Source organism: Eschrichtius robustus, chromosome 7 (assembly GCF_028021215.1).
Source record: "Eschrichtius robustus isolate mEscRob2 chromosome 7, mEscRob2.pri, whole genome shotgun sequence".
In the NCBI taxonomy this organism is placed as follows: domain Eukaryota; kingdom Metazoa; phylum Chordata; class Mammalia; order Artiodactyla; family Eschrichtiidae; genus Eschrichtius; species Eschrichtius robustus.
In genome coordinates, this window is record NC_090830.1 from 111,398,559 (window position 1) to 111,420,020 (window position 21,462).

Consider the following 21,462-nt stretch of genomic DNA (forward strand, 5'->3'; position numbering starts at 1 on the left):
GGGGCGAGCGCTGAGAGTCGTGGGGAAGGGGAGCGCACAAAGTTGGGGAGAGCATGAGAGTGAAGACGCCCCTGCTTGTGAAGCTGTCGACTGATGGGAGCGAGTGACAGCGAGGAAGAGGGGGTGGGGTGAGAGGGTGCGCGGGCGTCTAGGCTGGGGATTCGGTCTCTGGGTGCCTGCGGCAGCGCGGCGGCGGCTTGCCTGCGGCGGGCTCGGAGCCGGGGTGCGTGTGCGCGCGTGTGCGCGGGGCGGAGAGCCCGGGGCTCCTGGACGCGTGGCTGTGCCTCAGCGCTGCCGGCTGGGTGAGCGCGGGCGCGAGCGGAACGCACAGCCGAGGCGGCGGGCAGCCCGGGTTATCTGAGCCGCTCGGTCTTGGGTGACTGCGCCCAGATCTCGAGGCGGCGGCGGCAAAGGCGAGACGCGCTGGCGGGCCGCGGAGGAGCCGAGAAGCGAAACCCAGGCCCAGACGGCAGAGGCGGGGAGTAAAGCATGGAACAGCTCGCGGGCCGGGCAGGTAAGAGCGAGGAGGACCCGTCGGCGCCACAGGCAAGGGGGGTGCGGGTGACCGAGAGGCATGGGAGCGGCCAAGTCGAGGGACCCCACTCCTCTTTCTTTCTGTGCTTGCCTGGCGGCGGGGCTGGGGACTGGGGCTCTATGGCCTCTTCCCACCGCTGAGGCCTCCGGGCCTTCCAGCCCAGTGTCCTCTGAATCAACTAAAAACTTTCCACCCAGAAAACGTGAGTTTTACAACTTCTGTTGGTCACTTTGCAGAACCTGGGCTTTGCTCTCTTTTGTGCATTTAGGATTTTATCTTTCCACTTTCCTTCAGTGTAAAAATATTTTCCCTGACTTCCTCCAAGTTGGGAGCACTGGGAAGGCCTTAGTTTCTAGTGGGGATGGAGTGTGGTTGCCTGTGCATGTGTGCTAGTGGGTGGGGACAGGCTCTGTGCACAAGTCTGTGTGCACATGTGTGAGGGCCTTGTGTATTTGAGTATGAACCAAAGTGTAAGCACTGGTGTAGATAATGCAAGTGGAGAGAAGGCTGCTCCCCAAATAAACGACTCAAGGGAGGCCTGGGGCAAGAGGAGGGATGGCAGGCCCCAGGGGACCCGAGTGGGGAGGAGAATCTGAAGCTGCTAAGGGAGTGGAGGGCTGCTCTCTCTCTTTTTTTCCCCTCCACCCCTCCCTCAGGCCTGCCAACTCCACTCCATCTGCCCACTAGGTGTCCTGGTGTAGCTCCGGGGTGGGAAGCCAGGGACCCAAGTTTAGTTTTGGATTGCTGGGGAGGGAGAGGGTTGGATCAGGTTTCCCAGAGTTTTTCAAATAATACCACAGAGGTCAAGGACTAACTCCAGGCCCCTTTTGCCTCACTCCTCTCCTTCTCCAAATAGCCTTCCTCCTCTCCCTCCTCCCCCCATCCCCTACCAGCTCAGGCTCTAGTTCTTTCAACAGATAATCCAGTTTCCACCCTCAGCACTGCCCTTCCTGTAGCTTCTTGGCCTAGTCCCTTGGCTGCCTCCATTCCCCCTTGGGGGCCTTGTCCTCACTGGGGAATCTGGGCCTCCAGGAGTGTCAACTGTTACCTCCTGGGCTTTTAGGGATCTGGGCCACCCCTCCACATCAGAGGTTTAAGTAGGGAGATCAATAGCAAACAGTTGTAATGATCTAATTAATTATGGCAAAATTAAAAGCGAGTACAAAATCAATCTCTGATGGTGTTGAAGATGGAATTCAATTGAGAGCCCATCTGTGCACCCCCTCGACCGTATAAATATGCAGCCCAAGGACAGACCTAATGGCTGGGCCTTCCTGGGAACCTCTTTCACCCTTTCTTCCTCTCCTGCACAGGGTTTCTCTCTCCCTCACTCTGCCTGAATCTATTTTGACTCCTGCCGCCTCCTGACCCCACCCCTCCTTTCTTCCCCGTCCTGTCTGCTCAGGCTCCTGACACTCCCACTTTGCCATTTTCCCTCTTGGAAAGCGGCTCTCACTGCTTCGCAGGCCTGAGGTGTGTGAACCTTGTTCCCAGTCCCTGCAAATCTCCCGGAAGACGCAGCCAGGCCCTCTCCCCAGCGCCTCGGAAAGAGACGGAAGAGCGGTGGGGGCATCCTTGAGCACCTGTCCGGGCTCTCATTCCAAGTTTCCTGGCTCTCAGGATACTCCACAAGGGACGAGGGCGCTTACCCAGGGGCGCCTGCGCCTACCTGCGTCTGCCCGGGGAGCTGCTCTCCCGGCGCGCTTGGCCGGGCGGCCGGGAAGAGCAGCTGCGCACCGCACTCTGTTTCCCTTCCCTCCTTTCCCCGCTTTTGCGGGGATCAAACTCCCGCCAGCCCAGCCGGGGCTTGGGGAACTGTGGGGAGGAGCTGTGGAACTGGGCAGGGCTGGGTCTGAGAGAAGGAAACCTCCGTTCCCTTCCAAGCCGCCTTCTATCGTTTTTTCACGGCCCCCCTCCGGCCCCTCGGCCCTCAGCTCTTTCGTATACACTTCTGGCCGGGGCACAGCTCCCCCGGGGACCCTGCGTGCCCCAGAGGGCCCCCGTGCCCCTTTTATACCCATCCAGCTGGTTCAAAATGACAATGACATGCGCGCTCGAGCGAGCGTGCGTGCCTCGCGGACGCCCTGGTGCAACCTCCGCAGCCGGGTTTGCGAAGGATGCGGGTTTTATTTAGTCTCGCTGAGCCCGTTCGGGAACAGCGAAGACCAGGAAAAAGCGAGGGAAAGGGTAAGAGAAGAGAATTGGCTACCAGGTCAGTTGTGGTCTTTGGCCATCGACGCCTCTACTCCCAGCACCATAAAAATAAGCCCTTTATTTGATGACCTTCCTTTTACTCCACTGGCCTGTCCCAGCTGGCTCTCTGCTTCCCTGTCGCTGGTCCCCTGCCTCTCCCTCCTGGGGCCCTGGGCCCACACTGAGTTCCCAGGGATCTTTATGCCCTCGGAGACCCCTCCCTATTCCCTTGTCCTGCCGCCGGGTCCTCAGGGCCTGGGGGAGACACAGCCCTACGCCTCCCCGCCCTCTTTTGCCAGGCCTCCTCACCCCGTTATTAATTGCTGTGTTGACCTGCAGGATTGATTGGCGGCCCCGCTGGAAGAGGCTGCAGAGGCCTTGGCCTCGGTGCAGCCTCGGCTGAGGGCAGAGAGGGGAGGGGGAGGTGTGGATATGGGTCCTGAACTCCTATCTCAGCCCCGCCTGGGACACAGCTGTTTGCCTAGACACTCACTCCACCCCGCTCACACACACCTTTACACACCCTCACAACACTCACACACTCACATGATCCCTTCAAGAGGCATTCAGCCCCCAAGGAGACACATCAGAAATTCTCCTTAATCGATTTAGAAATTGAAAGAGGCTTCCTCCCTCCATCATTCATTCTCTTCACTATATTCGTTATCCGCGGGTCTAGACTTCACGACCGGCCTGTTCAGAGAGAGCAGAGCGAACTACTGGGACCTGAGGTTTTTTTCTGTCCGAGATTGACTTTGCATCTCCCCCCCCCCCGCCAGGAACAGTTGCAGAAAGTTAAGAAATAATCCTGGATTCGAGTAACCCTTAAAGTCTCAAACCAAAGCACTTTTTCCAGAAAGAGCCCGTGCCCTGACTCATGAGAGATTCGGTTAAGCCCTTTTGTTTCAAGTTCGGGGGATGGACGGCTCTGGACTGCAGAAAGTGGAGTGTGGAGGCTTGCAGCAGCGTGGGGCAGGGGTCTAACCCAAAAGCAAAGGCCCTCCCCTCCCCTCCCCTCCCCCTCTTCCCTAAACCTTGTCGCGCGCGCGCACACACAGACACACACATGGCCCCAGAGCCACAGCAACACCCCTCTGCCCGGATCTCAGGCCACAGGCCCTCCGGCCAGCAACCCAAGCGATAGTGAGCCCCTGGGACGTCCCGGCTCCAGGCCGAGGTGGGCGGAGGCGGGAGGAGGAGACGAACCTCGGCTGCTCCCCAGAGAGACCCCTTTTCTTTGGTTCTCTCCCTGTCTAATCAGCCCCTCTCGACACCCCCCCGTGATCCCGTCTCCCCTACCCCCCCGTGATCCCCTCTCCCCTACCCCCCCGTGATGCCCTCTCCCCTACCCGCCCCCCCCCCCCCCCCGTGATCCCCTCTCCCCTCCGCTCCGGTCCTTTGTCTCCGGCCAATTCTCGGCGCCGAACAGCCTGGCCCCCGCCTGGGCGGCCCTGCCCCTCGCTTCCCTGTTTGGCTGGCGGGGCTCCCCCTGCCTTCCTTACCCGCTCCCGGCTCTGGCGCGTTCTCCGCCTGCTCCTCACGTCCGCACAGCAGCTGGGAGAGGAGGCAGGGAGGGCGGGCGCGCCGCGGACGGATCCGAGAGAGTAGATTTGGTGCTTGCTCGCAACTCCGGGAAAACTCAGCCCGCCCCCTACAACTATTCCTCAGCGACGCAGAGCCGCGCGCCCTCTCCCGCGTTTGGCCCTTTCCTTTCCTTGTACATTGGCGGTGGCTATTTCGCTTCCCCTGGTCTGCCCAGCATCTGAAGTTGCGCTCCCCCTGCCCTGCACTCCGTCCCGTTTCAGCTGCCCCATGCTACCGTCTGCCCCCTTCCTCCGCAGCCCCCTTCTTCGCGGTGGCGGTGGAGGGTAGCGCTGGGGACGTTGGAGGCCCGCCGGCACTGTCTCCCTTCATCGGCCAGGTCAGGCTCAGGGCTCAGGGCCTGGCTGAGAAGAGGGTTAATCATTACTCGCACGGACCCTCAGCCTCACTGGGACTCTCTCACCCTTGGGGAGGAAGGGAGGGGGCAGTTAGCCAGGTGGGGACCTCGGCTTGGCCTAAACCAGCCTCTTCGGTCCTTCCAGAGACAAGTGCCTTCTCCGGTCCCGCAGTGCCTTTCGCATCCCTTTCTTTTCCTCCTCTCTCCCCTCTTCCACACCTCCCCTTGGTCAGGCCTCTCCCCACCATCTCATCTGCGCTCTGGCTTTGGCAGGTTGACTGCAGGTCCTGGGAGGACCAACTTTCTTTGTTTGGAACCGAACTGGACGGGATTTCCTTCCCCAAGTCTCCACCAACGGGCCAGCTCCTCCCAACGGTTTTGGCCTACTGGCCCAAAGGCGACCGCGCCTAAGGCCACAATTAACCCGGGTGTCGCGGGGGGCGGGGTGGTATTTAACTGATTCTCTAGCAGTTGCGGTGGTGCAGTGGGACGAGGGGCGCAAGAAGTGGGAGTGGAAGAGTGGCAGGAAAGAGACAGAGAGCAGAGTGATGAACATGGACAGGGTGTGGTATCGACAATGGAAAGAAAAGAAGTCCGAAAGGGAGGAACACAGAAAGGAAGGCAGTGAGGAATCCTCTAGTTACCTTTATAGGGTAGAAGTTGGATGGAAAAAACCACCCCCTGCCCTGCCTAAGTGCCCAAATCCCTCCCTTCCCTCTTTGTGGATGGTTAAGGGTTCAGAAAGTTAGGCACTTATTCCTTTATCTACTATAGAAATATTTGGTTTTTTAAATGCTTTCCTATTGGCTAGCTCCACGGAGAGGCAAGACAGGTGTAATTATCACTATTTTACAGGTAAGAAAATTGAAGCTCAAAGAGGCAAAGGGACTGTGCATGTGGAGGCTATTGCTCCTTCCCTGGGCTTTGGAGTGAGTGGCCCCTTTAGCTGTGCAGAGGTCCATAAGTGTGTGTGGGGGGAGGCTGTGTCCAGGAGTACCAGAGCCTCACTGGGCCTCTTGCGCCCCCCTCACCTCCTTCTAGCTTTTTCTCTGTTGGACAGAGCCCTCCACTCCTACCCTATAGATTGCTGGCCCAGTTTCTCCTGACTTGACCATTTTTTTCTGCTCCCCAGTCGGGTGGCCCACCGGTGGCAGCCACCTGGCAGGCCCGTGCGGCTAAGAGGCCGCTTTGGTGGCCAAGTGGCTTGCATTGTCGTTTCCCCTCAAAGGAGCTGTGAAGGGCCGGCAGGTCGCTAGGACCTCATGTGAGGAGAAGCCGCGTTAAAGGAGGAGGGGGCCGGGGAAGATGAAGGCGCAGCACGTGCGCCCGGCCTCCTCAGGACCAACAGACAGAGCGGGCGGGGCCAGCCGGGAGTTAGGCCCCCCGGGCTTCACGCAGGGAGCCCAAATATTGGGAACAAAAGCGGGAAAAGAAGAGTGAGAGCGGGAGGGAGCGAGGGAGGGAGCGAGGAAGCAGAAATTAGGGGGTCTTAGATGAAAAAAAAGAAAGTAGCTTTAGGGGGAATGTGCCGTGGAGTGTGAAATTGCAGCCCATGGTGCTCCATATTGTACCAGAAGCTCTTCCAAAAAAAAAAAAAAAACCATCCTCCAACGTGACCAGAGGGCTAGGAAGGGGGAGGGGCGGGGAGAGAATGGGGAGGAGGAGGGGAAAGGGCCGGCCGGGCTGGAGCCGGTCAGGGCGAGCTGGAGAGGGGCCAGCATGCGTGCGCCGGCTGCTTGGGACCTGGTCGCTGAGAGAATGCGCCCCGGGGTGCACACCGGGACCCTGGGGCGAGTGGGCTGCAGCTGTCCCGGACTTGGATTGTCAGACAAACTTTTTTTTCTTTTTCTTTTTTTCTGGTGGTGGTGACTTCCAAAACTGGGAATAATTCTGAAAAAAAGCTTGGCTGTGGAGCTGCTGCTCTGCTCTACCCTCTGCTCTTCCCTCCTCCGTTTCTGCTGTTCTTCCCTTTGGACTTGTTTTTCCCCCCTTGGTTCTAAACAGCTTTCCCCGCCCTGAACTTTAATGCGTTTAATTTGGTCCGCGCAGTGGGGAGCATTTCCTAGGGAGATACATTTAATTTCGGAATTTCTAATCCCCTCCCTCAGAGCCCTGGCCCTGGCTCCCCTTGCCACTCCCCGGGAGGTGGAAGGAGTGGAAGGAGGAAGGCTGGCCCAGGCCACCAGGGAGGGTCTTGGCTGGGATGCTCCCCGGGCCCCCACCAGGCGCCCCAGTCCCCCGCCCCCTCGCAGCCCAGCCGCCTTCCTCAACTGCTCCAGGTCAGGCGCCTGGGGCCCCAGGTCAGGGCCCTGCCTGCAGAGGGTAGGCAGCCAAGCCTCAGCTTTTCCTCCCAGGGTAGAAAGCACTGGGCCAGGGAATGGGAAAACGGAAAAGGAGCAGAAGGGTCGGGCAGGGAGAGGGTGCAATCGGGGGCACCGGAAAGGGTTTACCGAGCACTTCATGCACAGTCTGCCCAGAAATGCATTTGGGAGCTCAGGGTGCTAGTCGCTCTTGGCTTGGCTTGGGGTGCCTTTGCGTGTGTGTACTGTGGGGGAGGAGAGAGAAGCTCAATGGCGACCAAGGCCTCCCGGACACCTACACCCGACAAAGCAGACGGGAGACAACTGGAGAGCCTGGCGGCCGGAGCTCGTCAGAGAGGAAGGAGGCAAGGGCGGGGGTGCCCGGCGCCAGGCAAGCCTGGCAGGGAAGGGAGCGGAGAAGGTGAAGGAGCGGAGATCCACAAGAAAGATTTATTGGGCAGATCAGATGCACAGAGGCGGCTAATGAAGCAAATCCCGAGATGGGTATCAGAGCAACTCCCCAAAAGTTTATTTGCCTTTAAATTTCCGCAGCGAGGCGGGCGCCTTGTTTGAAGTGTAAATGCCCCTAGGTTGGGGGGTGGAAGGGCTGCTTTGAAAACACCAGAGAGAAAAGGTTCATTTAGAGGCAGACGGGAAAAGCAACCAACCCTGACAGGTCGGAGCCCGGGTTGTGTTTGGGGTTGGGTTGTTTTCTTTCTTTCTCTTTCTTTTCCTCTTTCCTCTTCTTTTTTCTTTCCTTTTTTCCTTTCTGGCTTTTTTCTCCTCTACTAAGACTATAGGAGAAAAAAGGGAAGAACAGGAAAGGGAGCATCAGAGGGAGAGGCCAACACCTCTGGAGAGAAATCTGTAGGCCAGCCCTTCAGCCTGGAGCCCTGGGAGAAGGCTGAGTCTTGGCTAAAAGGGCTTCTAATCATCGGGGAGTATTGCGCTTATGATTTTCTAGACACTTGAACAGGCTGGAGCCAAGGAGGAAGCTGCCAGGGACTGGCTTTGTGGGAGGGTGGATGTCCAGCTAATGCAGCTCTGAGGAAAGTGTCCCAGGAGCAGGGGGGGTGGGGTTCTGGAATCTCAGGGGCTACCTGGGAATTGGACTATCAATAGAAGTGTCTTCACTCCTCAGGGGGTACATGTGTAGTATAGGTGTGTGAGTGCAACTTCCAGCACACTTTGTGCACTAAGTCCTCTTCTTTACGAAACATGAAAATCCCTCTTGCTTAGTATGTAAAAAACGCCTGTTGTATGCACCCACACTTCTTCGTAGTATGTGTAACCTAGGGACATGTCTAGCTGATTCTAGAAAAATCTGAGTCTGTGTGTGGAGAGGGGTCCTGCCCACAGTCCAGTTTTTTCAAGAGTTCAGACTCCCTAAGACAACTTCCTAGACCAACATAGGGAGACCTGGGGCAAAGGGCTCCTTCGGTTCTGAGCTCCTCTCAGTAAGGACCCTTCCTCGATGAGGCCCCCTCATCCCAATTCTGGGTTAATTACCTCCCTGAAAGAAGCCCAAGGCTGAACCAGCTAATAACACCTGAGAGCCCTTTGCTCCCAGGCCCAGGAGCCTTTTCCTTTAGGCTGCCCGGAACTGTTTTCCTTTTTCGCTCCCCACACCAAGTTAGTGCGTGTTCGTGGGGTTGTGAGGCCAAAGCAAACCCGGGAGCGCCATCTGCAGGTCTCGGGGGGAAGAGACTGACCTTTGGGGCTGGACCCTGCGCCTTCCACTTCCAGCCCGAGGGAACCAGGTTGGCCGCCCAAAGGAAGTGGGGGTGAGGGCTGGGAGGGAGGGGGCGGGGGGAGGGGATTTTTCCTCCCAGAAATTACTTCGCAGGTGGATTAAGCGGATTGGGCTCCGGAGGATCCAGGAAGGAGAGCAAATGACAGGATCCCAGCGGATCCGGCCTCCTAAAGGGTGGGAAGCTCGCAACCCTGTCGGGCTGAACCTGGCCCGAACCCCGCCCGAGAATGAAGGGCGCTCTGAAAACCCAGGTGCAAGAGGCCCTGTAGGAGTTTCCTCCTGCCTGAGTTGGGCAGGTTCCGCCCCCCAACCTAGCTGCCGCCTGGGCGCCGGCCAGAGGGACAGCGGCGCGAGTCCGCGGCGCTTCTGCGGGCGCCAGGGTCGGCAGGCAGGGGCTAGAGTCGCCTCGAGTACCGGCTGCTAGAGCGCAGCGCCGGCTTCCCTGAGCCGCCCTTTCGCAGACCCAGAAAGGGGAGGGGGAGGGAGCGAAGGAGGGAGAGTTAAAACATCAGCTGAAGTGCCAAGATGATTTATGAGACGAGGGAAAATATTTCATAAAGATCTCCCGGATATTCTGTACTTAACCAGTTAGGAGACAAAGGGCTTCTCCTGTCTGGTGCGTGCGAGCGGACCTGAGCGAGCGAGGGAGCGAGTGCGTTGGAGGGCCGCGGAGGCTGGACCAGCGGCTCCGGCAGGAGCGGGTCCTGGCCGAGCGCGCTGCGCCTCCTGCGCTTGCTCTGGATCCGCCGAGCTGGCAGCGGGCGGCGCTCAGCCTCGTTCGCAGCCTCTTCTCCCCAGCCGGGGAGAGCGAGCCGAGCCTCGGTCTCCCGCGTCCTCTGCCGCCAGCGACCAGTCGTTCTGCACTGTCTCCCCAAGCCCCCTCCCCGGCCACCCGAGGGTCCAGGAGCCAAGTCCCCGGGCTCTCGCACCGTCCGTTGGGTCCCACTGAGGCAGGTGGGTCCCCGCCGGAGGTCTCCAGCTCGATTCTAAACCGAGCGTTCTGGGCTGTCCAGACCCCGTTAGGCAAGGGGACGAGAGAAGCCCTGCGCGCAGCCGTGCGTGGGACGAGAGAGGAAAAACTGCCGGACACTTTGCCCCGGAATGAGAATTGGGGGTATGTGGGTGGGGAGTTACCTCAGGAGGGACAGGCGAAAGGGAAGGACCAGAGAGAGGAAGGAAGAACCAGGAGGAACGGAAGGGAACCGAGAGCTGAGAGTAGGGGAGATAGGAGTAGGGTTGCAGACGAGCTCGGGGCCCCGTGTCTCATGCGGGCACTGGCCAGTGGATGGCAGGGCTGGGTGAGTTGGGACTTCGAGCCGGCTTCCAAACGTGGCGCGTTCTGCGACCCTCTGTTGTGGCCTGAATATTCATTAAACTGGCCGCTCTTTATCCTTATCTAACGTTTATCTTATCTGCGAGTTTCGTTTCTCAATGTAGTTTTAATCCCAGGCTCCTCTCCCCCCTCCCCCTGGCCCGCTCCCCTCCCCTCCCTCCCCCTCCCCCCTCCCCCTTCACCCGCTCCTCCCTCCCTCCCTCTCTCCCTCCCTCCCGTTTCCCCCTCCCCTGCCCTCCCCTCGCCGGCACCGGAGTGACAGGCGCGGGGCCCTCCTCGCCGAAGCTCGGGGCTCCGGCGCTGGCGAATCACAGAGTGGTGGAATCTATTGCCTTTGTCTGACAAGTCATCCATCTCCCAGCGCGGGGAGAGGGAGGGGGTCTGGAGGGGGCTTTGCAGCTTTTAGAGAGACACACACCGGGAGCCGAGGCTCCAGTCTCCGGCCGAGTCTTCTCGCAAACGCAACCCACCTGGGGCCAGTCCAGTGCTGCCGGCGTCCCTCGGCTCCCTCCCTTCTTCCCTCCCTCCCGGCCCTTCGGCCGCGGCGGAGCGCGCCAGCCTTTTCCGGGGGCGGGGGCCCGGCTCGCGCTCTCCCCTCCCGAAGGCGCCCGCTCGGACATCCCGAGGATTGCTACTTCTTTGCCAACTTCGCCAACTCACCGGCACTTGGAGCGGCCCGGCTCCCCGCCCGGCGCCCTCGGGCCGCCCCTGCTCCACGGCTACTCCGACTGCCGCCTCTGGATGAACGGGTTCCAGGGGAGCTGAGCGAGCCGTCTCCCCCGCCCAGCCTCAGCCCTGGCCGCAGCTGCCGCGCGCGCCATGCGCCCCCAGGTCCCCCCGGCCCGGCCTTCCGCCCCGGGGCCGTTCTGCTGACCGCCCAGCCCCGCGCCCCGACGGTGGGAAGTTCCGGGCGCTGCGGTTGCAAGCTCCGGCAGGCCCGGGAGGAGTCCCCGCGGGGAGTGCAGCGCGGCGCCCCCCGCCCCCGAGCGCTCCGCCGCAGCCGGGAGCCCGCTCACTCCACCCCCCCCCCACCGTCCCTCCCTTTTTTCCTCAAGTCCTGAAGTTGAGTTTGAGAGGCGACACGGCGGCGGCGGCCGCGCTGCTCCCGCTCCTCTGTCTCCCCATGGATATGCACTGCAAAGCAGACCCCTTCTCCGCGATGCACCGTGAGTACCGGCGCCCTGCTCCTGCCCCAGCTCGGGGCACCCCGTCCCACCCTGTCCCGTCCTGGCGCGGCCCTGGCTCCCTGCGCGCTCGGGTCCCATCTTGGAGGCCACCCTGGCTTCTCCTGGTCACCCCTTTCGTTCTTCCTCATTTCCCGGTGTTTCTAAAGCCCCCAGTTTCTCTCCCTTCTGCCTTATGTCATTCATACTTCTACCTGTCTTCCTACCTTCCTGGTGCCCATCACCTTCCTTCCTTTCACCTGCTTTTTCTTAGGTAGTGGATCCACAGCACCTGACCCTGGCTCCAACCACCCTACTCCCTGGCCACCCTCTTGACTGGAGCTGGGGGACTAATGGACAGGCAGTTTTCAGGGTTTTGTGTTGTGTTGTGTTTTCTTTATCTTCTCTCTTTCTCTGCCTCCCCTTCCTCCCTACCCTCATCTCTACCTTTCTGGAACTTAGAGTGTGGTGGTCCAGGAGGAGACTCCCAGCAAGGGCAGCCTCAGTGTCAGGACAGTCAGGCTGAAGAGTGTGGGGGTGGGGTGCCCCCTTCTGACCCTCAGCTCCCAGCACCTCCTGGCCCTGCCAGCCCAGCCAAGGCTTCTTGTGGGCTGGTTTGAAATACTTCCTTCCTCTTCTTTTTTTTCCTACCTTCCATCCTACTCCTTCCCCTCTTGTCCTGGAGTTGGGAGTCTGAGATTGGCAGGACGTGGTGGTCATCTTTCTCTGCCTCTCCCTGGGAGATGCTCTAAAAACAAAGAGGGATTCCAAGGAGAAATCGAAGTCTGTGAGAGATCACGTAGAAGAGCCTTCCAGGCGATCCCTGGGTAGAGCAAAGCTCGGCTTCTAGCTCTGGAGGCTCCTTGCTGGGCTCCCACTCCGTGGTAAGGATGGGCCAGCCAGTAACCTGGCCAGGGGATAGGAAAAGAGGGAGAAAAGGAGGAGGGAAGAACAAAAGGAAGGCAAATGCCAAAGCTGGGGAGAAAGGAGAGAGAAATCAAAACAAGGGGGAGGAAAGAAGAGCAAGAAAACAGAAAAAAATGTTACAGGAAAAAGGAGAAGGGGAGAAAAGAAATTTGAAACTAGGAAAAGAGAATTATTTTAATGAAATTTGAATTTATCTAATTCTTGTCATATGTCTTTAGCTTGGAAAACAATTCAGAGGTAATTTTTGTTTGTTTTGTTTTGTTTTGCCGGCTTCTTTTTTTGTTTTTTAAGATAAATAGATTCTAAATAGAAAACTTCCCCTCCTCTGTAGATTAATAATCAAGGATGATTTGTAACTTTTCACAGGGAAACTTTTTAGACCTGGCTTGGATCTGTGCTTCGGACAAGAGAGCCTAGGAGGGAGAGCTGTATTTTTCTCTAAGCATATATTTAGCGCATATACATATAAGGGAGCTTTAAAAAATACTCCTGTGACAAAATATATTTCCCTAAATAATTTCCAAGCACAGGAAATCCGAGCCAGGGGCCTCCGGCTGCCGCGGGTTTCTGGGAGCCGAGCCTGAAATCCTGACTCCTTTTCGGAGGGAGTGGAACGGGGTACCACGCCGTCTTCGCCCAGCCCGCCGGCCTCCTGGCCTCGCTGCCTCTCCTCTCTTGCCGATTCCGCGGGGGTATCTGCCGAGTCCTGGCCGCCCACTGGGTGCCACTTTGAAACCGAAACGGTAGCAAGGCTAGCCGAAGGTGGTCGGAGGAAGGGAGAGACCGCGGCACGGGCGGGCGGGCGGGCTGGCCGGCCGGCCTGCAGCGGCAGCCCGAGTCGGCGCCGGCGGCAGTGGCGCATTCCAGGCCCGACTCAGCGCAGGTTCTCGGCCCCAGCCCTGGACTCCCGCCGTGCCCCCTTCCCTTACCCACCCCTTAGATTGGGGTCGAGGGGCCGGGCCCGGAGCCCGGGGAGGCTGAATTATTCATCTTTAATCTGCCCGCAGCTGCCGCCTTTTCATACCGGTAACGCGAGTTCTCCCGGGGCCTAAATTATTGATGGTCGGGTTTGGAGGGAGGGGAGGGGTGAGGAGCGGGGCTAGAGGTAGGGAGCCTAGCATGGATGAGGGGTAGAATAAGAGGCTCCGGCCTCCCCCAGCCTCTAGATCAGAGGCCTCTCCCCAGGGGTTTCGCCGGCCCCTATTCTCGGTCCCCCAGAAGGGAACCGGAGAGAAGCGAGTCGGGTGCAGATGTCCCCGCTTTCTCCGAAAGTCGCCTGAGGCTAGCAGGACAGGGACTGCAGGTTGCTGGCCCGGTCAGGTCGGACTCTGCCGCTAGAACTCTCTGCGGTTGGATTGCTCAGTAACTGCGGCTGCGGGTTGATAGCTTTGGGTGCAGGATTTCTAGACTGCTGTCAGCCAGGGAGAATGGGGCGCCAGGCAGTGTCCTCAGGCCTGGCATCCGGCGACCACCTCGGCTCCGAGGTTGGGAGCCTGCGCTGGAGTCAGGTTGGAGACCCAGCACCCTCCTCTTGGCCAGGAGACCAAACGCCGTTGCTGCCCGTTTTCCTGAGTGGCTGCGGAGGTCTAAAAGGTCAGATGGACACTGGCTGGCTCGGGTTGGCTGCACAGGGTGCCCCGTGCGCCTTCAGCCTGCCTGGGCGACCTGTACCGTGCGTCCTGAGCGAGGCCGTGGGCCAGAAGCCTAGCGCAGCGCGGCAGGCGAACGAACCCAAGCAGTCTGCGTTCTGTGGCTGCTACCCCGGCACCTTGCCGCTGTCCACTGCCTCCCCATCTCCGAGCGCAGCAGGTTCTGGGCCCCTGCCTCTTCAGCCTTTCCTCCTCCACTTGGCTTTCTTTGAACTTTAAACACTACAGAGGCGAAGGGGAAATATGGCTCCCCAAATATCTAAAGATAGAAAACATAAAGGAAAGAAAAGCTCCCCATCAGAAAACAAAACAAAACAAAAACACAGGGAAAGAGGCAGGAAAACTCTAACTCCAATTAAAAATAAATACAAGGAAAGAGGTAGGGAGCAAAAGGGGGGGATATCAGGGACTTAGGCCCTCTCTGTGCTTGGAGTCCTTATGTACAGAGTCAACCGGACCCAAACACCCCAGAATCATCCGCCTCCAAGCAGGCTCCTACAACTCCCTCTTGCCTGCGGCTCAGGCGGGATTCCGCACCGCTCCGGGTTCCGTCCTCCGCCCGGCCCTTCCTGTCCTCTCTTCTCTACATTCTTTCCTGCTGGCATTAATTCCCACTGTGCTGTTTTTCTCCCCCTCTTCCCTTTTTTTCCCTCTCGCCCCGCTTCCCCATTCCTTCCCTCACTTTCTCCCTGGCGTCGCACCGGTCTTAGAGCCGCGTTCTTTCCCTGCCCTCCGCCCAGCATCTGCGCTTCCGCGTTTCTGCAGCTCCGCAGATTCCAGTCCCTAATCCTCTGCATTGTGGTCGGCGGCCTTCGTTCTCCCGCGAGTCCGGGAACATGCCCTTCCGCCCTGCCTGCTCCCTTTGCACATCCTGGGTCGCGGACCCTGACTAATGGCCGGTCCCTGCTGTGTGTGGGGTGTTGTTTTTTTTTCTTGTCTCTCCCCAGCAGGGCACGGGGGTGTGAACCAGCTTGGGGGGGTGTTTGTGAATGGCAGGCCCCTGCCCGACGTGGTGAGGCAGCGCATCGTGGAGCTGGCCCACCAGGGTGTGCGGCCCTGCGACATCTCCCGGCAGCTGCGGGTCAGCCACGGCTGTGTCAGCAAAATCCTGGGCAGGTGAGAGCCTCGGAGCTGCCCCTGGGAGATGCCCTGTCTCCTTCCCCGTTTGGATAGCCCTGGGTCTCCAGCTGAGGGCTTGGCTAAAAGTCGAGGTCGCCAGTGGGAGAGGGAGGTCCCTGACTGGGGCTATCTGGAGAGCTGCTCCTTTTGGAGAGGGCACTCAGGTGGTGACTGTGGCCCCAGAAGCGAGGGTGGAGCAGGGCCATCCAGCACCTGCCCCGCTCCTGGGAGATAGCCTGATTCCAGTCTTCAGAAACGGAAGGACAGCTCTTCCCTTTGGAAGGGAGGGTTGGAGGAATAGGGTAGAAGGTAAAAATGGGTCCCCGAGAAGAGAAAAATCAGCTTGAGGAGGTAGAAGGTTGGTCCTGGTTCCCATAGGGTCCCTGTGCTCTGTGGGAAAAGTCTGGAGGCCTCCAAGTGCTGTTCCTCCTGCTCTTCCCAAATGAGGGGCCGGGCTTCCACTCCCAGGGGCATGGATTCCAGCTGCTGTGCGTGCAGCCTTTGGTATGGCCACCTCCAGGGAGGGAGCGTCCCTGGTGTCCCTCCCCTCATCCTCCACTGTGTCCCTGCCCTAGCCAAGTGGACTCTGGAAGCCGGTTCAGACACTCTGGGCCTTTTCCCTCCGTGCCACTGCCTCAGGCAGGAGAGTGGCTCAGCGGCTCCGGCGCCTGCAGCCCCCTGTCCCTGCCACCACCCGCTTCTCGCTGACCCCACCGGTCTTCCCGGCGCAGGTACTACGAGACCGGCAGCATCAAGCCCGGAGTGATCGGCGGCTCCAAGCCCAAAGTGGCAACACCCAAAGTTGTGGACAAGATTGCTGAATACAAGCGACAGAATCCGACTATGTTCGCCTGGGAGATCCGGGACCGGCTCCTGGCGGAGGGCATCTGTGACAACGACACAGTGCCCAGCGTCTCTTCCATCAACAGGTGAGCAAGCCACGCTGGGCTGCAGGGTGGGGCTCCAGCTCCCAGCTCCTGCCAACCAGGGCTTCCCCCAGCACCGGTCTCGGTTCTTTCTTCGGCCTCTGCCTGCCCTTGCTCCTGCTCCCAGCTCCCAGGTCCTTTGGGCAGGGAGAGGGGACCTGGGAGGCAGAGAGATAGACAGACAGACAAGGCTGTCTCCAGCTCAGGGCTGGGTATTCCCTGCCAGGCTTCTCCCGCTGGCGTCCTGGAAATGAATCCAAGTGTTTGTGGTAATTAAGACTCCAAGATTACGCGCCTCGGTATCTAGAGGCAATCACAGCCCACAACGGAAGCCTTTAAAATGACCAGTGTGTATTCATCGCCTCCAAACAGACTTCCCTTTCTAAAGGCATGCTCCCTTCGGCAGGGGCAGCCGCCTGTCCTGGCTCCCCCGCCATCCCTGCTGACTCCCACAAAGCTGGCCTCCCGGGAGCCCAGGCCTTGCTAGCCAGCTCCTCACAAATTTCCGGCCTATTACCACCAGTATCCAGGCCTGCAGAGCAAACGCCAACCACCAGCCAGCCATTGGCAGGGAGTAGAGAGCTAGACCAGGAGTGGGATGCCAGGTCAGGAGGGAGAACTCTGGACCCTGAGACTGAACCTTAGGAGATGCCTCCAACCACCTGGAGTACCTGTGTCCAGGCCTAAGCCTGCACTGATGACAGGCTCAGGCACAGGGGGACAACTCAGGCTGGATTCAGTTCCACATATAGTAGCACAAGATAGTCTCCCAATCTCCGAGCCACTCCAGTGTGCTCTCTGCGACCCGTGCACACTCCACGTATGTACCCCCCACCCCCGGCCAGTGTACACATGTGGCAGGTACAGCACATAACAAGAGCACTTGGACATGGGAACCCAAGATGGCTTTCCCATCACAGAACTGTACAACCTGATGTCAGCGGAGACCCTGTGCAATTCCAGACAGCCTTGGCCAGCTTTTCTACCCCCGCCCCGCACATTGTAGGGCAACACCCCAAACGAGAAGAAGGCTGAGGGTTTCATACCCTTGTTTTTCTTTACACTCTTCATAGGCTCATTATCAGGACAACTAATAATTCAGCTGGTGCCTTTTTCTGAAACTGGCATTACGTATCAAGGGTTTTTTTTTTTTTTTTGATATTTTGCAAATGAAATGGAATTATCCCAAATCATCCTGAAAACAGCAGGTAAAATTAGCTGGTAGAATGTACCTTGGCCAAAGAAGATTCCCTCTGCCACACTCGTGCTGTAACGTACTGCGAGGCGACCCCAGAAATTATCCCAGTGTGTGCCATCTGTATTAAAATGGTTATTCAGTTATGAACAGGGTAACATAATACTGATCAGCTAATTATACACCCTCCGAAAATTCTCCAGCTCCCTGGGCCTGGCTCAGCTAGGTATTGAGAGCTTAGCGGTTTGACATTCAGATACCTTCCAAAGGAGCTGGAGAAATTCTCCTGGTGGTTTGGGAGAGGAATGAGTCTTTTGCATTTAAAAGCCAGAGGAGGAGGCTGGGGAAGCTTTGGGGCTGGGGCAGGAGTGCCGGTGAGGGATGGGAAGGGGACAAAACATTGTCGCAGCCTCTAGGCTGGCTACTGGTCTTGGGAGTGAGTTGGAACCGAGGTCTTGGGAGGAGAGCAGCCCTGCTGAGGAGCAGTGTTGCTGGGACTGGGTGCTGGTGTTCTGGAGAACATTTGGTAGAAATCTTGTTGTTGTGATAGGATTTGCAAGCCGGGGGAGGAACCCCAGATATGTTCGATCAAGGCAATGTGCTTCTCTTGATGTGTGGAGGATTGGAGCAATCAAGGCAGGTGTGGTGGCAGCACCCCTTGCCTAGCACCCTGTCTAGCACCCCTTCTCCCCACTCCCCCCAACATATACCCCCTCACTGGCCGAGATGTTTTGGGAAGCTGGCTTATACAAAATTTGGGAATACTCTCATCCTGAAAAGCCACGGAGAGCAGGGGACATGTGACCCCAGGATCAAGCTCCAGAGGCCTTGAGGTGCACTCACCAGAACTGGGAGAAAGTAGAAGAGTGAGCTGCTAGGGGGATGAGAGTGGGAGAAAGAACGGCTTCAGCTTGACAGCTCTGACAGCAGCAGAATTTTCTCAACACGGAGCCCTATCACCTGAGGGGCACGGAGGCTACCTCTGGGTGTGGGAAAATAGCCATCTGTGGACAGGTGTTGCTGGAGATGGCAAGGGAGTGGGAGGAGAAGAACGGGGAAGCCACCGGCAGCATGGGCAGCCAGCCCTGGGTCTGCAGCTAGGCTTCCTGGCTTGCTTTGTCAACAAGGCACAGTCAGGGTATTCTTGATTTTGCTTTGGGACAGAATCCTACCGTGACTCATACTTTGGAAAGAATTCTGGGGGCTTCCCAGTGTGCTGCCGAGTCAGGACTGGAGGGGTGCATCTGGGCCCATGCCCGTAGCGTCATCCCTCTAGGTGCTTTGCTCTGCAGGGGAGGGTTTATCTGAGATGCGTTACTTCAACCCTAAAACCTGCTAAAAGCGGGATTTCTGCTGGCGCTGCTGACGCCAGGAACTTTGTGAAATCTCACTTGCTGTAGGAAGAGCCTACAGATTTTCCTCTGTGTAGAAAGTGTGACGCATTGGGGACCGGGTGGTTCTTGAGTTTAGCGCTTTACTGTTGGTGAGGTGCCCACTTGTGTTGGGTACTTTATAGCCCTCATGGTAAGAATGTGCCTGTGCTGGCTGTTGGCAAGAAAGGAAATCCACACATGCTTATCCACCTGAGCCAAATCATGAGGGTTTTCATTTTCTCCTCCCCAAAACAGATGCTGTTGCCACACTTGAAATATACTGTTATGGTTATAAACTAAATTGCTTTTCGTGCTTTAAAAATGGTTTGGGCCTTTTCTGATCCTGTCGCGATAAAGGCTTGGACATCCAGCCCCCATTCTCCATTGGCAAATCCTCATAGAAATACCTCTCTGAGCCAATGGAGTAGGTCAGAGAGGCCTCCCAACCTCACCCTCACCCCCAGAGACCACCGTCAAAAATCCGGAGGGTTGACTAGATTGCTTAGCATGTGGAATTTATTTGAATAACTCTCAATATTGGGTTACCGATCGCTGAGCGTGGAGTTGCCAGCTCTTCAGCTTGTACACCACTGCTGTAGAGGGCGGGTGTTTATAAACAGGTGACTTGAGATTGAAACCTGGTGTGGGAAATGGCCCGGAGGGGGGAGGAGATGGAGGGAGATCCAAGCTGCTGAAAGGGAAACAGCCACCTAGTTACGTTGCTGAGCAATTGGCTGGGCAGGAAGGATTTTCCTGATTATATGCCAGAGTCTTCAGGTTTGGTTGTTGCTCTGAGTAGGGAATATAGCTCCTTTGAAGGCACAGGCGCAAACTCCAGATAGAGTCTCGGGTTACTGAAGATCCCCTGAGGGCACTGTCTTGGACTGAGCTGACAAGGAGGCCCTCGCTCTCTTAACTTTTTCAGCCTGCGCTATACTCTTTGGGATCAAGGCACTCTCAGCTCCTAGATCCTTGGAGTGGACCCTCCCAGAGTCAATTTCCCCCCCGATCACCTGCTACCCACACTCTCTTAGCCTGTTGGGCTCTAAGTGAGCATATTTACTCTCCTAGCAGTGGCAGCACTGGCTTCAAGAAGGCGCCAGCCCCAGGGCTGTTAAACAGTTCCGTCTCGTGTCATCTGCAGGTCTTCGTTGGAAATCTGGCACTGGGGTGACAGTGGCCTAGCTGTTCATTCAAAGGCCTTTCCAAGTAAGCTGGGAGCCACTCATCCCAGCCAAGGGAATGCTGAAGACATGTTCAGGGCGGGGGTCTGTGTCTCTTTCTCAGACACAGTTTCTAGAACATTGCACATTTGACTCTTGGACCTGGCTTGGCACAAAGCTGGGCCAGAGAGGCAGCATTGCCTGCCCATCTCCATACCCTTGCAGTTGTTTGGTGGTCAGGGCTGTTGGTCTAGTGGCAAAGAGCCAAGGCAAGTTGTTGGGTTAAGAAGAAGACTTCTCCCCATAGAGGAAAGGGAAAAGTAAGGATAGAGAGCTTGCTTTCTGTGGCCCTGGGCCTACTGGATCGGACCACCTATCGTGGACAGACATGCCAGTTTCTGTCTGAAAAGCCTTGCTCACCTGTCCTTCCCCAGAGAGCATCTCCTGCTGCTGAGGCCACCCATTGTTAGAATAATGTGTGAAATAGTCATGACTGCTGGCCTTCTTATTTCTTAAAATGAGCTGGAGTTGTCCCCCTGAAAAGCCATTTTTGTTCCCTTAGTTATTTTAGACTTCTTGGCCAACAATTGTATTGGTCTGTTTCCCTGCGGGCAGGCTCCGAGTGGGTGGGCAGGCCACAAAATGGCTTTCAGGTGAGAGCAATGGCTGGTTGCCCTGAGTTCTACCTCCACTGGCAACTCTAGGAAAGAGGAAGGCAGGAGGGGTTGTCCCTAACGAAAGCTCCAGGTGGGTTTTGGAGGGTGTTGCAAAGAGGAAACGAGAGGGGAAAACCCTAAATAAATAAATAGTGTCCAACTATTCTGAGAACTCAATAAAACAATCACATCAAATATGAAGAGGCATAAATCTTGTATCTGCACAGGTAACCTACTCAATTGCTTTTATTATCGCTCAGGCTGCCTCCATTTATTACCGTCCACAGTCTGGGCAAAGGAGGTTGCGTGGAGGGTGGTCTCCAGTGCAATCCTACACCCCGAGAGGCAACAATCAGCCCATACAGCCAGGGATTTCGATGGGAGCTCGGGAAGGGCCCATTTGTCTGCATGAAAACCAATCAATAACTCTGTAACCAGAGCCCTTGTCACAGGGAAATGGACAACACAACAGTTCAATACAGGGGCCACGGGGGGAATTAACCAAGTGGAGATGGGGCCAGGCAGGAGCAGCCCCTAGTGAAGGGAAATGGGGTACCTGGAGAAGAGAATATTGGGGAGGGGGGGAGATGGGACAATGGCTTTGTGTGCATATTGGCACAAGGTGGGAATTATTGTGCAAAGTGGATCCAGGGGACCAGAGGCACCGTTGGAAGTTGGGGTGGTAGGGAGCAGTTGGGAAGTGGGCTTGTTCCAGTACCCACGGGGTAGTGTGGTTGTATATGTGATGGTGTGTGTTGTGGACAAGAATATTATGCTTCCATAGAAAGAATAGCGATAGTAGTAACTGGTGCAGAAGATGAACCAAACCCCCCTACACCAGAGCCTGCACGCTGAAAAGGGGGCTCCCTCTGAGCCCACAAAGGAGCGCCTTAAACCAGGGGCTCCATTGTCTGCCCCCAGCTCCCTAGATCTTCAGCTCCAGCTACTCTGCAACTTTGCCTCTTAAAGTTCAGGTCCGTCCTTGGCCCTTCCTTGTTGCTGCCTGGAGTTGGAATTCTTATATTAAGAGGAAACTGTATGCTGGAAAGAATTCCTTTCTCACTTCCTGTTCTTTAAAAGAATGCAGTAAAGGGTGTGAACGTGGCCTGCCACTTCTCTGAATCCCTGCTGTTTCATCTCAGTCCCCCCACCCCCAGGTCAGATTCTCGCAGGGCAAGTTTCTTGCATTCAGAGTTCAGGTTCAGGCAGGGGAAGCTATGCCCAGTGCTGCTCACCCA

The 21,462-nt window shown here is 57.4% G+C and overlaps 1 protein-coding gene across 6 annotated transcripts in view; it reads left to right on the forward strand.

Annotated features, from left to right (window-relative positions):
* Positions 1-435: 435 nt before the first annotated feature.
* The window catches only part of PAX2 (paired box 2), an 89,488-nt gene continuing 68,461 nt past the window's right edge, over positions 436-21,462 (forward strand). For 4 of the 6 annotated variants that reach the window (XM_068549015.1, XM_068549014.1, XM_068549017.1 and 1 more), the window contains exons 1-4: positions 436-514; positions 11,109-11,219; positions 14,740-14,908; positions 15,643-15,840. In XM_068549015.1, the coding sequence (XP_068405116.1) occupies positions 490-514; positions 11,109-11,219; positions 14,740-14,908; positions 15,643-15,840 (503 nt within the window). In that variant the 5' untranslated portion in view covers positions 436-489. The remainder of the gene's footprint in view (positions 515-11,108; positions 11,220-14,739; positions 14,909-15,642; positions 15,841-21,462) is intronic. The other 2 variants (XM_068549016.1, XM_068549019.1) reach the window with 1 other exon arrangement.